At 42.4% G+C, this 15000-nt stretch overlaps 2 protein-coding genes across 4 annotated transcripts in view; both read left to right on the forward strand.

The window, feature by feature from the left end:
- The window catches only part of pygmb (phosphorylase, glycogen, muscle b), a 16061-nt gene extending 3819 nt beyond the window's left edge, over nt 1-12242 (forward strand). Inside the window, exons 2-20 of the mRNA XM_012830799.3 lie at nt 357-458; nt 1373-1451; nt 1655-1758; nt 1875-2006; nt 2863-2974; nt 3357-3439; nt 3716-3859; nt 4549-4641; nt 5355-5501; nt 6022-6185; nt 6613-6727; nt 7043-7144; nt 7282-7429; nt 7745-7803; nt 7973-8114; nt 8436-8643; nt 9173-9307; nt 9946-10012; nt 10344-12242. Of these exons, the coding sequence (XP_012686253.1) occupies nt 357-458; nt 1373-1451; nt 1655-1758; nt 1875-2006; nt 2863-2974; nt 3357-3439; nt 3716-3859; nt 4549-4641; nt 5355-5501; nt 6022-6185; nt 6613-6727; nt 7043-7144; nt 7282-7429; nt 7745-7803; nt 7973-8114; nt 8436-8643; nt 9173-9307; nt 9946-10012; nt 10344-10487 (2280 nt within the window). The 3' untranslated portion in view covers nt 10488-12242. The remainder of the gene's footprint in view (nt 1-356; nt 459-1372; nt 1452-1654; nt 1759-1874; nt 2007-2862; nt 2975-3356; nt 3440-3715; nt 3860-4548; nt 4642-5354; nt 5502-6021; nt 6186-6612; nt 6728-7042; nt 7145-7281; nt 7430-7744; nt 7804-7972; nt 8115-8435; nt 8644-9172; nt 9308-9945; nt 10013-10343) is intronic.
- A 745-nt stretch (nt 12243-12987) lies between these two features.
- clcn5b (chloride channel, voltage-sensitive 5b) overlaps nt 12988-15000 on the forward strand; it is a 36916-nt gene continuing 34903 nt past the window's right edge. The window contains exons 1-2 of one of the 3 annotated variants that reach the window (XM_012830862.3): nt 12988-13125; nt 14126-14263. In XM_012830862.3, the coding sequence (XP_012686316.1) occupies nt 13098-13125; nt 14126-14263 (166 nt within the window). In that variant the 5' untranslated portion in view covers nt 12988-13097. The other 2 variants (XM_031585372.1, XM_031585371.1) reach the window with 2 other exon arrangements.

A 15000-nucleotide genomic window follows, 5' to 3' on the forward strand; every position in this document is an offset into this window, starting at 1 on the left:
TCTCGTTGAGTACAAGATCTCCAACTGCTTACTTTGTTATTACATGTGCACACAGCTATGGTAGGCCTGACTAACAGTACAAAATGAACTTGCAGTCACCAACACTTGTGCGACAGTGTACTCAGGGAGTTCAGGAATGCTGTTATATCCCAAAGTATGATTTCCTGTTTGGTGTTGAGATGACAACGAGAATGAAACACGCGTATGTGTGAGCAGGAGTCTAACCCTGTGTGTGTGTGTGTGTGTGTGTGTGTGTGTGTGTGTGTGTGTGTGTGTGTGTGTGTGTGTGTGTGTGTGTGTGTGTGTGTGTGTGTGTGTGTGTGTGTGTGTGTGTGTTTGTGTGTGTGTCTGTGCAGCGGGTCTACTACCTCTCTCTGGAGTTCTACATGGGCCGGACGCTGCAGAACACCATGGTGAACCTGGCACTGGAGAACGCCTGTGACGAGGCCATCTACCAGGTGAGTCGGGGCCCGGGGGCTAACCAGCCTTCTAGCAGTTCCTGAACACCTCATGAATCATTTACAACGCTTCTGAGGGAGATACACTATATAAAAAGCCAGATGTATTTGATGGAAATATGTAATTAATGACTTAAGATTTTTGGTTTGACAGATAACTATACAGAGGAATTGCTTTCTCTCTATCTAAAAAAAAATGTATCAGGAACTCGGCTCAACTGAAGTGCCTTGTCAGGTTTTACTCTGTAGTTATTTGGATAAATCTGTAGTAATGCACTAAGGAATATCTCTGCTGGTTTGCCACTAAGCTCTTTTCCTGCTAGCCATGTTGTGATCATTGGTGATCCTCTGAGTCTTGGTAATCTCACTCTCTCTCTGTGAATGTTTATCGGAATGCGGCTCCAGATACAGGCTTTTAGTTTTGACCCCCTTGTTTTGAGGTGTGTAAAATGGAATCCTCTCTCAGGCTGGCCGAGGTCTCTCTCGCCCTGTCACACAGCGTCAGCTATGAGTGATGTCATAAAGCGGCGCCGACTGTCCCATCTCATCTAATCTCCACTGAGAGCCCCATGAGTGCACAGTTTTGTAACCCAACCACTGTGCTCTTTTCACTGCTGTTGTATCAGAATGCTATTCGGCTGTTCTGTGATTTTGCATTTAGACAGATTTAGTTTTCTATTTACTAAGGCATCAATTTAATTAAGAGTCCACTTACTTTATTTTATGAAACAATACAACTCTAGTCAGATACAAGAAAGATACAAAATGTTATGTTTTCATTGGTGGACTAAGTTGGTGAATGGCTGTGTTGTATGTTGCTGATGGTGAATGATGATGTGTCTGGGTTTCTTGCTGACTGATGTGCGCTGAGTGATGATGTCTTTCTGACGCTTATTGATGATGCGTTTATCAAGCTTGGTCTGGACATGGAGGAGCTTCAGGAAATGGAGGAAGATGCCGGGCTGGGAAATGGTGGCCTTGGCCGTCTTGCAGGTAACCCCCACGCTACACATTCACACACAAACACACGCAAACACACACACACATCTTTCGTCTCTCCCTAATAAGTAAAGACAACTTGGTGCCTCTTCATATTAGGTGATGGTTGTACAGGATATTCCTTTAAGTCAGTATAAATCATAGGTGACATACAGTAAATCGTATTCCCGTCAACCCTCTCTTCCGCTTTATCCCAGCATGTTTCCTGGACTCCATGGCGACTCTGGGTCTGGCTGCCTATGGCTACGGCATCCGCTACGAGTTTGGTATCTTCAACCAGAAGATTTCAGAGGGCTGGCAGGTACTGTGGCTCCAGTATCAGTAAAAGTTGGGCGGTCTAAAATAAACTAAAAAACAGTGGTTTGCTGATGCATATCGTGATTGGCAAATGTCACAGTGATTAACACCTTGTCACAGATTGAAGAGGCTGACGATTGGCTGCGCTATGGCAACCCTTGGGAGAAGGCCCGCCCTGAGTACATGCGCCCGGTGCACTTCTACGGCAGGACAGAGCACCACCCTGACGGAGTGAAATGGGTGGACACACAGGTGAGAGACCCCGGTGTGGCATCAGAAAAGAACCTTCACTTTCCATTCATCTTTTTCCTATGCTGTTTGTGATTTTTACCCCTCCTCGACTCTCCCCATCATGTGTTAGACAAAGATGGCATGATAAAAAATATCACAATTAAAGAATCATAAAAAAGAAGACATATACTGTATAAGATAATAGTACCTTAGATATCTAGGTGTACATAGACAATATGAATGCTACACCATCTGCTTAGAAAGGACATTACAACAGTGCAGTCCATCACATATGGAATGTATACATAATGTATGTATATTTAAAACAGTTGTAAAGATATGATCCTGTATTCCGTGTTTGTCATTTTAAAGTATGTAGTATTAAAGTATTAAAATATAGAGTATGAATTCTATACCATTTGCATAGGAAAAGACATTACAACAATGCAGTATGTATTTTTAAAACAGTTGTAAAGATATGATCATGTAATCCGTGCTTGAGTCATGTGTTTGATTTATGGAGTGAAATGGGTGGCGGACAGGTGAGAAACAGTGTGTCATCAGAGATTAGTGGTGAACTCCTGTTCTCACAACCACTTGTGTTTTTCCTGGTCTAAGTGTTTTGTACACGTCTCATTCACACTGTCTGGAACTACAAGCACATAGTGAGTTCAGAGATTTAGAGGGAAGAATCTTAAAAGTTTATTTTAATTATTATTTTAACTATTATAATTAGAAGATAATTACACTCTATATCTGCATTACTATATAAATAATCTGAAAATACAAGCACGGGTATGTGTCTGGACATTGTCTCTCGATTATGTGTTTGATTGACAGTCAGTGTTCTTGAGCCTCATGTTGACTGTGTTGTCAGGTTGTCCTGGCGCTGCCTTATGACACGCCCGTCCCAGGCTACAGGAACAACATCGTCAACACCATGAGACTGTGGTCCGCCAAAGCCCCCTGTGAATTCAACCTCAAGGACTGTGAGTGTGTCAGGCCTCTGAACAGGAAATAGTCATGTAGGGTTAGGCATACCATGGCATTTCTCTCTGTAACGTAAATAGACCTCCATATGGTGTTCACCTCCTTCAGTGAAACTCTTGTAGAAAGTATGTGAATGTCACTGAATGTTTTCATTGATTTGTCATTCATTTTTAGAGAAAGCAAGCATACTATTATATGACTTTAGCTGTAGTGGTTTGTGTACCAAATTATATCAAACGCATATATTTTTTAAAAGAAAAAGCACCATAGAGCAGGTGTACAGTTACTAATAGCTTGGTTCAACAATGACTATCGTTACATTATTTTATTTATTTATTTATTTTATTTTGAAATAATCTTGGTGTGCTTCTGTTTGAACAGTTAACGTGGGCGGCTACATCCAGGCTGTGCTGGACAGGAACCTGGCTGAGAACATCTCCCGTGTCCTCTACCCCAACGACAACGTGAGGGAGAACGTTTTACTATTGCTCAGAAATAACTCATATAATACAATTAAAATAATTTAATTAAAAAACTTAATTTAGTCCTTAACCACTGGAATATGGTAGATTTATTTATTTATAAAACAATTTATCGTTTGAACGTTTTACACTCATTATAACTATTACTACTTTGTTTGTATGTGCCTAGTGTGCTCTAATGGTACAGTTTGTTAATTGTATCTTCTAAACCTGTATATTTGTATATTTATTGTACCTGTATATTTGTGTGTATCGTAGTTCTTTGAGGGCAAGGAGTTGCGTCTGAAGCAGGAGTACTTTGTGGTCGCTGCTACTCTTCAGGACATCATCCGTCGCTTCAAAGCCTCCAAATTCGGCTCCACAGAGATTGTGCGCGTAGACCTGACCACACTCCCTGATAAGGTAAAAGAGCACTACAGATAGCGTAGCATAGCCTTACATAATCACATTAAACCTACCGGACACGCTATGATGGGGAGTGAGTGTGTTGGCTCACAGGAGGTTCACGCCTGGACTATTTAATTTTCTGTGATAATGGATATTGGCAGGTGTAATCCCAGAGTAATCTCCATTTCATAACAGTGACAGTGAAAGCGAATTACCCTTTACTGAGATAAAATGAGACGTCCTCTTTTCTGCCGCAGTGCACCCATTCCACAGTATACGGGCCTACAGCACAAGAAAAAAAATCTGTTTTCTCTCGTGTCTCTGAGGAGGTCCCAGTAATTCCCAGTGTTTCCCATTCCACTGCTCCAGTAGCTGTCTGTGACTCCTAGCTATTCCCATTTTTCCCAGCAGTTCTGCCTACCTCCTCAGCCATCCACACATCACACAATAGATGGACCTCAAGTAAAATAAAAAAATTACAAAACGTTTTTGACACCCATCCCAGTGGTTCCAATCCAGAGTGTCTCTGAAGCTATCAGTTTCCCCATGACAGAGCTTCCCAGTAACAGCTCACGCCAGTTCCATAATTTCCTGACACGGGCTCCCTCAGTCTCCCCGTGATTCTTGCCACACTCTCCCTCAGTGTGTTGCCTCTCTTCTCTGTCTGGTTCTGACGTCTCTCTCCCTGCTGTCTGTACCTGCAGGTGGCCATCCAGCTCAATGACACACACCCCGCCATGGCCATCCCAGAGCTCATGAGGATCCTCCTGGATGATGAGAAAATCGACTGGGACAAGGTGAGATTGTTATTAATATATAACAGAATATAACAGAATATAACAGAATAGAATAGAATAGAACAGAACAGAATAGAACAGAACAGAACAGAACAGAACAGAATATAATATAATATAATAGAATAGAATAGAACAGAACAGAATAGAATAGACTAGACTAGACTAGAATAGAATAGAATAGAATAGAATAGAATAGAATAGAATAGAACAGAACAGAACAGAATAGTATAGAATAGAATAGATTATGAGAAGAAATATCTCAGTGCAAAAGAAGCTGCACCCCTGGATGACCTGCAATTGGTTGAGATCTGCATCCTTTTGCAAACCCATCTCCCAAAAGGATCCTAAAATAGGAGTTCCACAATGTAACAGGTGTTATCCTTTTTACTTATTAACCTGATGTGCCTCGACTGTCGTGTCACTGTCAGCCCTCATCGAGTGCAGCACATGAAAGCTACTTTATCTTGCTGTTATTAATTCATACAGACACACCGTTACTGGCTTTGTGTATCAGAGTCGGCTTTTATCACGTGCTAAAAATGGCTAAAGCTCATAAATGCTGCCCTGGGAGTACTGTAATCCTGGATAAATATGAAAAGTGGTATTATTCCTGTCATGTCCTGACTCCCTCTCCCTCTCTCTATCCCTTTCCCTCTCCCTCTCCCTCTCTCTCTCACTCTCTCACTCTCTCTCTCTCTCTCCCTCTATGGCAGGCCTGGGATATCTGTGTGCGTACATGTGCCTACACTAACCACACAGTCCTCCCCGAGGCCCTGGAGCGCTGGCCCATCGACCTGTTCCAGAACCTCCTGCCCCGCCACCTGGAGATCGTCTACGAGATCAACCGCCGCCACCTGGAGGTACCATGGATTTTCAACCCATAGCACTTACACTTGGTACATTAGTTGCAGCCCATAAAATGGCAGTTTGGGGGGTTGGGGGAGGAGAGGGGAGGGGAGTGTTCAGCGCATTCATGATTCATGATTTGCAGTAGATTCCAGGATGGGTGTTGTGTCAGTCTGAGTTAAACAAACTGCAAGCTTTACAAGAGAATGCACCGAAGCAGAGACATCCTAAGTCAGGAGACAAATCATCGACGGGAAAATGAATGGAGGAGTCGGTAAAGCTAAACACGGCGGATTTGTAACTGGAAGTCCTGTCCTGGATTATGAACAGCCAATCACATTGTTGGTAAAGGCATAACTAATATTTGACCTATGACCTATGAACTGATCTATGCCTACATCATCTTGTCAGGCATTCAGAGCTCATAAAACGAAACAGGGCTCCACATATCCATCTTATACCCTCTCTATAGGTATACAACTCTACACAGTATACTACTATATATAACTGTATCTCTCTCTCTTCCCCAATCAGCGCATTGCCTCTCTCTTCCCTGGAGATGCCGACCGCCTGCGTCGCATGTCCCTGATTGAGGAGGGCGACCAGAAGAAGATCAACATGGCTCACCTCTGCATCGTGGGCTCCCACGCCGTCAACGGAGTCGCCCGCATCCACTCCGAGATCATCAAAGCTTCTGTGTACGACCTGCTGCAGTCCTCTTTCTAAATGATTTCTCTTGACTGTCAAACACACGATCCTTCTCAAGACCTCTCAAGTCCTTTATATATTTATCAGACATTGCAGAAGAGCTATCAAGTTATCTATACATACAAAATCAAGTGGCCTGTGTTACCCATAAAATATACCTACAAGACTCCTACACATAATGAAATTACATTCATAAAACAACATTAAGTATAATTTAAAAATAAAACCATCTATTATTACTATAATAATAATAATAATAATAACAACAACAAAAACAATAACAACAACAATAATAATAATTATCAGGGCTATATCTGTTCCAGGGTCAGTTCTTGTTTGACTAACTGTCACCAGTCACAAAATGGCTTTGGTGTATGAAGGTAGAGTTTGATTGGTTGTGTCTGCTTTTGTCCACAGTTTTAAGGATTTCTATGAGGCTGATCCCGATAAGTTCCAGAACAAGACGAACGGTATCACTCCTCGCCGCTGGCTGGTCATGTGCAACCCTGGACTCGCTGAGGTCATCGCAGAGGTATAGAATAGAAATATATTATGCAATAGAACGGTAAAACCTTCTTGTCAGGTTTCCACACCAGCTCAGGAACTGGATAGGCTAAATTCACCCCTTTAATTCTTCTACCTACTATATCAGGGTTTGTGCTTCGTAGACAAAAAGGAGTTGACAAAAAAGAGGTTGCCCGTTGACTTCCCAAGTCGGGCTTTCTTAAATCTGAAATGTCGATTGACAATTAAAAAAATTATCAGAAACCTAGAGTACAGTAAGTCACTTGTGTTAATGTGAGGATCTTTAATGACCTCCTGACCTTTATCTCCCAAACCATTACAGAGAATTGGAGAGGACTTCATTCGTGATCTAGACCAGCTTAAGAAGCTGCGGAAGTTTGTGGATGATGACGCTTTCCTCCGTGATGTCAACAAAATTAAGCAGGTCTGAACCCAAATGTTTGTCTCACAACGGCCCTAATCATCCTACTGTCACTTGGATCTGTTTTGTATCTGTACTGTAAAACACAAACTTTAAGCATAAACTGAACTGAAGAACACAACAATCTGATTCCTCCACAGGAGAATAAGATGAAGTTCGCTGTCCACCTTGAGGAGCACTACAAGGTGAAGATCAACCCCAACTCCATGTTTGATCTGCACGTGAAGAGGATCCACGAGTACAAGAGGCAGCTGCTCAACTGCCTGCACATCATCACCCTCTACAACCGTCAGTGTCACTCCTGTTCACCTCTATAACTCTTACCCAATACAACCGTCAGTGTCACTCCTGTTCACCTCTATAACTCTTACCCAGTACAACCGTCAGTGTCACTCCTGTTCAACGCTGTAATTCTTACCCAATACAACCGTCAGTGTCACTCCTGTTCACCTCTATAACTCTTACCCAGTACAACCGTCAGTGTCACTCCTGTTCACCTCTATAACTCTTACACAGTACAGCCGTTAGTGTCACTCCTGTTCTGTTGGGTTCAGTGCTAGCTGACAGTCTTAAAAAAGCTGACTCACTCTCCTTTTTAATCAGGCATTAAGAAGGAGCCCAACAAGGTCTGGACCCCAAGGACAGTCATGATTGGAGGAAAGGTAAATTATTTAGTTAGCTTAATACTTTTGCTACACCAGTTTAAAAGTTGTATGTACTTTTTCCCTTCTCATGTTTGGGACACTGTTCCATTTCTTCAGTTGTGTTTTTAACCTAATAGACTTTCGACTGACAACTCATGGATTCTCTCTCTCTCTCTCTCTCTTTAAGGCTGCTCCAGGTTATCACACCGCCAAGAAAATCATTCGCCTCATCACCGCCATTGGTGAGGTGGTCAACCACGACCCTGTGATTGGCGATCGCCTCAAGGTCATTTTCCTGGAGAACTACCGCGTCACTTTGGCTGAGAAAGGTACAAAGAAATGCAACACAGAGTTTTGGTGTATATCTACAACGCCATATTCCACTGGAACATTTCCAGCTGTTCATCCCTGCCATTCAAACACTGAATTATATCCTCATTTTCTTTCTCTTTCTCTCTCTCTCTCTCTCTCTCACACACACACACACACACACACACACACACACACACACACACACACACACACATCTCTCACTCTCTCTCTCACACACACACACACACACCTATATACTCTCTCTCTCTCTCTCTCTCCTGCTTTCTGTTTCTCGTCCTCTCCCCACCAATCCCTCTGTTTCTCGTCCTCTCGCTCAGCCATCCCTGCTGCGGACCTGTCCGAGCAGATCTCCACCGCGGGCACGGAGGCGTCGGGCACAGGCAACATGAAGTTCATGCTGAACGGCGCCCTCACCATCGGCACCATGGACGGAGCCAACGTGGAGATGGCAGAGGAGGCGGGCGAGGAGAACCTCTTCATCTTTGGCATGAGGGTGGAGGATGTGGAGGCCATGGATAAGAAGGGGTGAGCTGGGAAATGTATTTTCTTTTCTCTTCTTCACAGTGCAGGGGTGAGATGGGAGTTGTAGTTGTAGTGTATAATTGACAGATTCCAATGAGAGGTTCATGGGAGATGTCTTTTCATTATAGTGCAGGGGTTAGATGGGATATGTAGTTTTTTACATTACAGTGGTGAGATGGGAGAGTGTTTCTAGTATAGGGGTCAGCTTAGCAATGTAGTTTTAGCCACAGCAGAGGTCAAATGGAGGTGCAATGCTCATCACAGTATTGGGTTGTGCGTTCATCAGTAAGTTCCCCATCCTTAATTGGAAGGTTGCTAGTTCGATCCCGGCTCCTCCTCTACTAAGTGTCAATGTGTCCTTGAGCAAGACAGTGAACCCACAACTGCACTTTAGATAGTAGCCTCTGCCATCGATGTGTGAATGGGTAGACGTCTAAGGCAATAACAAGTAAAGCGCTTTGAGTGCTCTATGAGTACCGAAGCGCTATATAAAGGCAGTCCATTTACTATGTACCTTTTTCTCACCGTCCAGATATAATGCAAGCGAGTACTACAACCGCCTCCCCGAGCTGAAACAGGCTATGGATCAGATAGCTGGGGGCCACTTCTGCCCCAGTGAACCCGAACTCTTCAGTGACCTGGTCGACATGCTCATGAACTATGACAGGTAGGATCTGGATCTGCTTTTTAAAACGATCTATAAATTCTCACTGTGTAATTATGCAGTACCTACATCAAACGATCTATACTATCTCACTGTGTAATTATGCAGTACCTACATCAAACGATCTATAAAATCTCACTGTGTAATTATGCAGTACCTTTATCAAACGATCTATAAAATCTCACTGTGTAATTATGCAGTACCTTTATCAAACGATCTATAAAATCTCACTGTGTAATTATGCAGTACCTTTATCAAACGATCTATAAAATCTCACTGTGTAATTATGCAGTACCTTTATCAAACAATCTATAAAATCTCACTGTGTAATTATGCAGTACCTTTATCAAACGATCCATCCAGTATTTGGATCTGTTTTCTTATACGGTGCATCCCCTGTGAATACCTTACTGTCTATTAACACACACACCAACCCTATCCACTTCAAACCTGCACAGTGCTTAAAGATTCTAAAGACTCTTCAGGATTTTCCCTTCGGCTTCCCTGAGGCGACGGCCTTGTTCTCCTCCACCCAGTAGAAGCCCTACACAGGCTGTCCACAAATTCTGCACATATTCTACACAGACTCTCATGTTGTCCTTTACTAATTTGGTATCCTATTTGTTGTATATTTATTCAAGGTTTAAGGTCTTTGCTGACTTTGAAGATTACATCAAATGCCAGGACAAAGTTAGTGCTTTGTATAAGGTAAGTTGTTTTTAGGGATTATATTTGTTAATATTAGATTGTATTTTATAGGGTAAAACTCTACTGTTATCATATTAGCTACTAAGACATCTGACAATATAACAGCAAAACCCCTGAACAGTCACACAAACTATTTAGTCATTGTAGTAAACATAACATGTTATGCCCTGTCGTAATGGGCACATAAGGAAATAATGTCATATAAATAAATACAATTATAAAAAAAATACATTTATATGTATGTAGACATCACCTTCACTAGGAATAACAAGATCGCAAGTAGCTGGTTATTGAATGCTTCTGCACTTTTTTCTAACTTTCTCCTGATCAGAACACTAAAGAGTGGACAAAGAAAGTGGTGCTCAACATCGCCGGCTGCGGCAAGTTCTCCAGTGACCGCACCATCGCCCAATACGCTCGTGAGATCTGGGGAGTGGAGCCTACCATGGAGAAGATCCCTGCCCCCGATGACTAAAGTCCTGCTCCCCCCCCACTTAACTCACCTCACCCCACCCAAATGAACCTACTCCCACTCATAAAAGGGCATAGCGTTAGCTTTAGCATTATAACCTGTGCCTGAAAAAGCTTCCCACTCATAGTTATTGTCCTCTCCATGACAACGCATTTATCTATGTATTACAGTTTCTTTGGCGTAGTTGATGATGAGTGAATGTAGCAAAAACTGTTTTCCAGTAGTTGGTTTACAAGCATAGCAAACTTCACTCGTAACACATTTTCACAATCTTTTAACCCAAAACTCTAGTAGGAGTAGGTGTGATTATTCAACGTCAATACTGTTCAGCGCATTAGATGTGGGCCAGTGTGTGAGTGTGTGCGTCCACTAGTGCAAACCTGTTTGACCCGTTCTCCTTCGATGACCAGTTTAGATAACCTTGTCCGATCACCAGCAACTTTCCTCTGTAATTTAGCACTGGTCAGATTCTTGACCAAAGTTCACCGGGATAACTCGATCACAATTAAGATGGGATCAAGCATGACTGTCTTCCTTATCAGACCACTGTGAGTCACACAGTAGCCTTTTAACAGTAGTTGGCATGACATACGTATACACTGTGATGTTACCTAAAGACAAGCAGACACTATGTATAACGAGAGAGAGAGTTACGGAAGGTTGACTTCTGCTTTATCATCCGTTACATTATATCTCAAGCTAATTTTTCTGGTTGTGATTCAAGTTTAGCTCATACACTTCAAACCCAGTCGAACTCCTGAAACCTTTCTCGTGACATCACGTAGGTGTGGTTTTGATGGCTGTAGAGTGTTTACCATATTGTTTGTTTGTTTGTTTGCTTGTGCCGTGTTGGTGACAGGGGCTGCAGCATTCAGTCCCCTCGGTATACAAAATTACTCATCCTCCTGCCTCTGTCGATGGTGCCTCTGTTGTTGGCTAGTCTGTTACTTCTCACTGATGACGTCGGCTGTTGTATCGCTGTTCCTGAAGTAGTCGTCTGCTTTGTGGCAACTCTCGTTCTCTCACAGCAAAGTCCTCTGACACTGCCTTCTCCTACACCCTCTCTGCCTCACCACCTCTCTCAAGACTACTGCCTTAACTGAGTTCAATGTGTGTGTGTGTGTGTGTGTGTGTGTGTGTGTGTGTGTGTGTGTGTGTGTGTGTGTGTGTGTGTGCGATCACTCCAGCCCATAAGTTCCCTTTGCTCCCAGTGTATGCCTGCAGGGAGAAAAACTAAGCTTTGCTTGATGTAACAAAATGAATCAAAAAGCATGATTGTGCCACAGAACTACTGGTTGCTTGTTTTGTGTCTGTAAGATTAAAGCAAAACTTGATGAAAAATCTGAATTCGATTTAGTGGACATGAACGTATTGGCCTGCACATGGAAGGGTCAGGCTAAATAGAATGACTTATGATTGTACCAGGGTTTGGGATTGCACTTAAGGGCCTTTGAGTGACTTAAGTAATTTTAAGTAACCGTAGGTACAATGCACTTTCTGTCGGTAAAGGTTGTGTGAGAAGTACAGTAATTAATAACTAATTAACAAATTAATCAATCAACTAGGCATTAGGTATTTCGTACCCAAGACTACTTAAAATAAAGTGTATCTTGGTTTTGCCCTGTTTTCCTTCCAATGTCAGAATGTCATTGTCCCCACTGTTACTGCTGAAGCCAGTCTTAGCATATAGCACATTATCCTACTGATACCCTTAAGATGAGCAACAAAAACAAATAAAAGAGATGAAGTCTACTGAAATCACATTTCTAATGCCTGATTTTTTTTGTGTCTCAGTTGTGAATGCTCTCTGTGTACGTGATGCCATAGTATTTTTGGGGCGACTTACACATTTTTTTTTGTCTTGGGATATCCAAGCATAACTGTGGCAAGTACTTCGCACTTATTCACAACTGTATCAGTGGTCCACACCATTCCTGAGACTCCATCTTTCACACCACGGACAATGACACTGTGATGTATCAATCAATCAATCAATCAATCAATCAATCAATCAATTTGTTTATTTGATCAAGAGGGACAGTGTACATTCATGAACATTAAAATGTAAATGCACCCAATTATAGCCAAAAGGCTAGTTTCCATTGGCAGTCCCCCTGCCAGAGTGAAAAAGACTATACAACCTAAAAAAAGGCATTAACGTATATCAAACATAACATTGACAATAAATCAAAAATAAGATAAAATAAAATAAAATCCCAATATACAAGTTCTACTGCTTACCCACTAATGATCACAATGTATCATTCCCATGCTTGTGTTAGCCATATTAGACAGTTCCAGGAGTATCCTCACTATGGTGTAGTAAAAGTGTATGTTTCCAAATCTGCCTCCATACCTTCATTTCCAGGGGTGGTACCTAGAAACTGACTCTTCCCAGACATCAGGGAAGACTTTCGATGCGCAGAATATGAATTTCTGCGCTCTTCCTCAACACTAGACGGCAGTGTGGAGCCTACCTCAGAGCTGGCGCCAGTATCTGCACAGCTCCTACTGTAGAAGGGACCACATATGTGTCGCTAGCATTTTCCAGAAGAGGGATTTATGGCGCTTGGGACGCAACCAACTCAGTTTGTTTATTTTACATGAATCATAATGTCATCGGTGGCGCAGGGGTCTGGACGTAAGATGGCATCCTGAGAAACTGGCTGACGTGTTCTCGTACTCGAAATGACGCATGTTTTTCGTCTCAGTTAGCTCAATAACCGGAATATAAGTTATATTTTTCCTTCGCGGTGCTCCAGCTAGCGTAGCTAGCTAGCAGGCTAGCTTACAGCATTTTAAACCCTTGTCACAAGACAGGCCAGGTTATTATTCAAGTATTAGCAGACATCACCGATAAGGTATGGATATATACTATTCGTGTAACTTGGTTTGAAACAGAGGCATATTAGCTACCTAGTTTGCCAACTGTGAAGTATTTCAGAAAGGGTCCCTTTTGTTCGCCGTAGATGAAGTTGGTTTAACTGTAGCTAATTGACCCAGATAAAGTTTTTGTTGTAGGATAGCTTTGTCTTTCAATTGTAATGGTTTATCCATGCAGAGCCACTTGAGGGTTATTTGGCTACTGTAGTAGTATAGCCACCTCGATAATGACATCAACTGTCAAAAGTGATAGAGGGGTTTATCAAAATGACAACTTGTCTGTATTCGTATGTTCCCGACATCGATTTGCCATTGGCTGTTTGACGGTAGGTTAGCTATAAATGACCCCATTGGGCAAATTAATAGTCGCTTGTGCAATGTGTTTTTCTTATTGGCTCGTATAGCTTTGTCATCTGTAGGTTAGTGGGTTGTGGAGTTGAAATGAGGATGCTTGGCCAGACAGTTGTAGGAAGCGGCGACATCGGCTAGTTCATGCTTTGAAATGTTGCATACCTTAATCTCATTCAGAAAATACAACAATGTTTACCGCAGAGGTGAGATCCATTTTTGGACGGGTCTAAAGTTTGTAGGTCTCCAGAAAGTAATGTTTTGGGTCACTGGGGCAGTTTACAGCAGGGCCGTTTGGCATTTGTGTATTGCAACAGTATAGTTTGGAAACGTGCCCATTTGTTTTGTACCAGTGGTCAAAGGTCCATTATAGGGCACCATCTGACGATGTGTATGTGTTTTCCCCACAGAGGATATGGAAAACTCGGGGTTTTGCAACGACAACTACAACAGCGGGACTAGTGACGATGACATGGTGGATATTAGCGGCGCTACCTTGGATTTCTCTGATGACGTGCCCCAAATCGAGGGTGACCACTTCGGCGCAGGTAAGACAGCTACAACTCCACAAAACGGCCGTACACTGTGATGAGTTATTCTGTAGTGTGTCATTCTCAAACAGAACAGGTTTATCAAGATGCTTTAAAAGAATCTAGCTAAGGACATTCTTTCCTGAAGTGAAATGAATAAAATGTGATTCCATCGCGTCAGAGGGTCACGAGTAGACCCAGCTCCTGACTGCTTTTTGACACATTGGTCTCTGACTTGCATTACACTACCACTACAACTGCAGAATGTCTGTCCGTTATACATTTCAGTTTAATGTCCTCGCTTTGGCTTGACTATACTAATGTTATGAAAGAAGAAATCTTACAGTCTTATCCCCAGTGAAGGGCAATTTAGTTACCCAAGGAGGGACACGAGCTGTCATGGTAACTGATTAGGGTGACAAAATGCAAACAGACCAAATGTGCGACTAGTAGCAAGGTTGTGTGAGACAATGTGGGTCATGTTACCAATGCCAGGAGGTGACCTAAAACTTTGATATAATGTCCATTTAGCTCGATATGAAACAGTTGTATTCTACCTTTCGGCTATACTTTGAACTCTAGTTGATTCCACAGCACACCAGGTAGGCCAAGAAAGATACAGGCTATAGCTTTTGCTACATGAACGATATGATGAAGAGTTTGTCATCCAAAGGCACACTCATTTTGCAAGGTAACATGTCTTGATTGATGGACAGCCAACATGCATTGGCCATTACATCTAGTAATGTAATCTC

The sequence above is a fragment of the Clupea harengus genome, chromosome 18, assembly GCF_900700415.2.
Source record: "Clupea harengus chromosome 18, Ch_v2.0.2, whole genome shotgun sequence".
In the NCBI taxonomy this organism is placed as follows: domain Eukaryota; kingdom Metazoa; phylum Chordata; class Actinopteri; order Clupeiformes; family Clupeidae; genus Clupea; species Clupea harengus.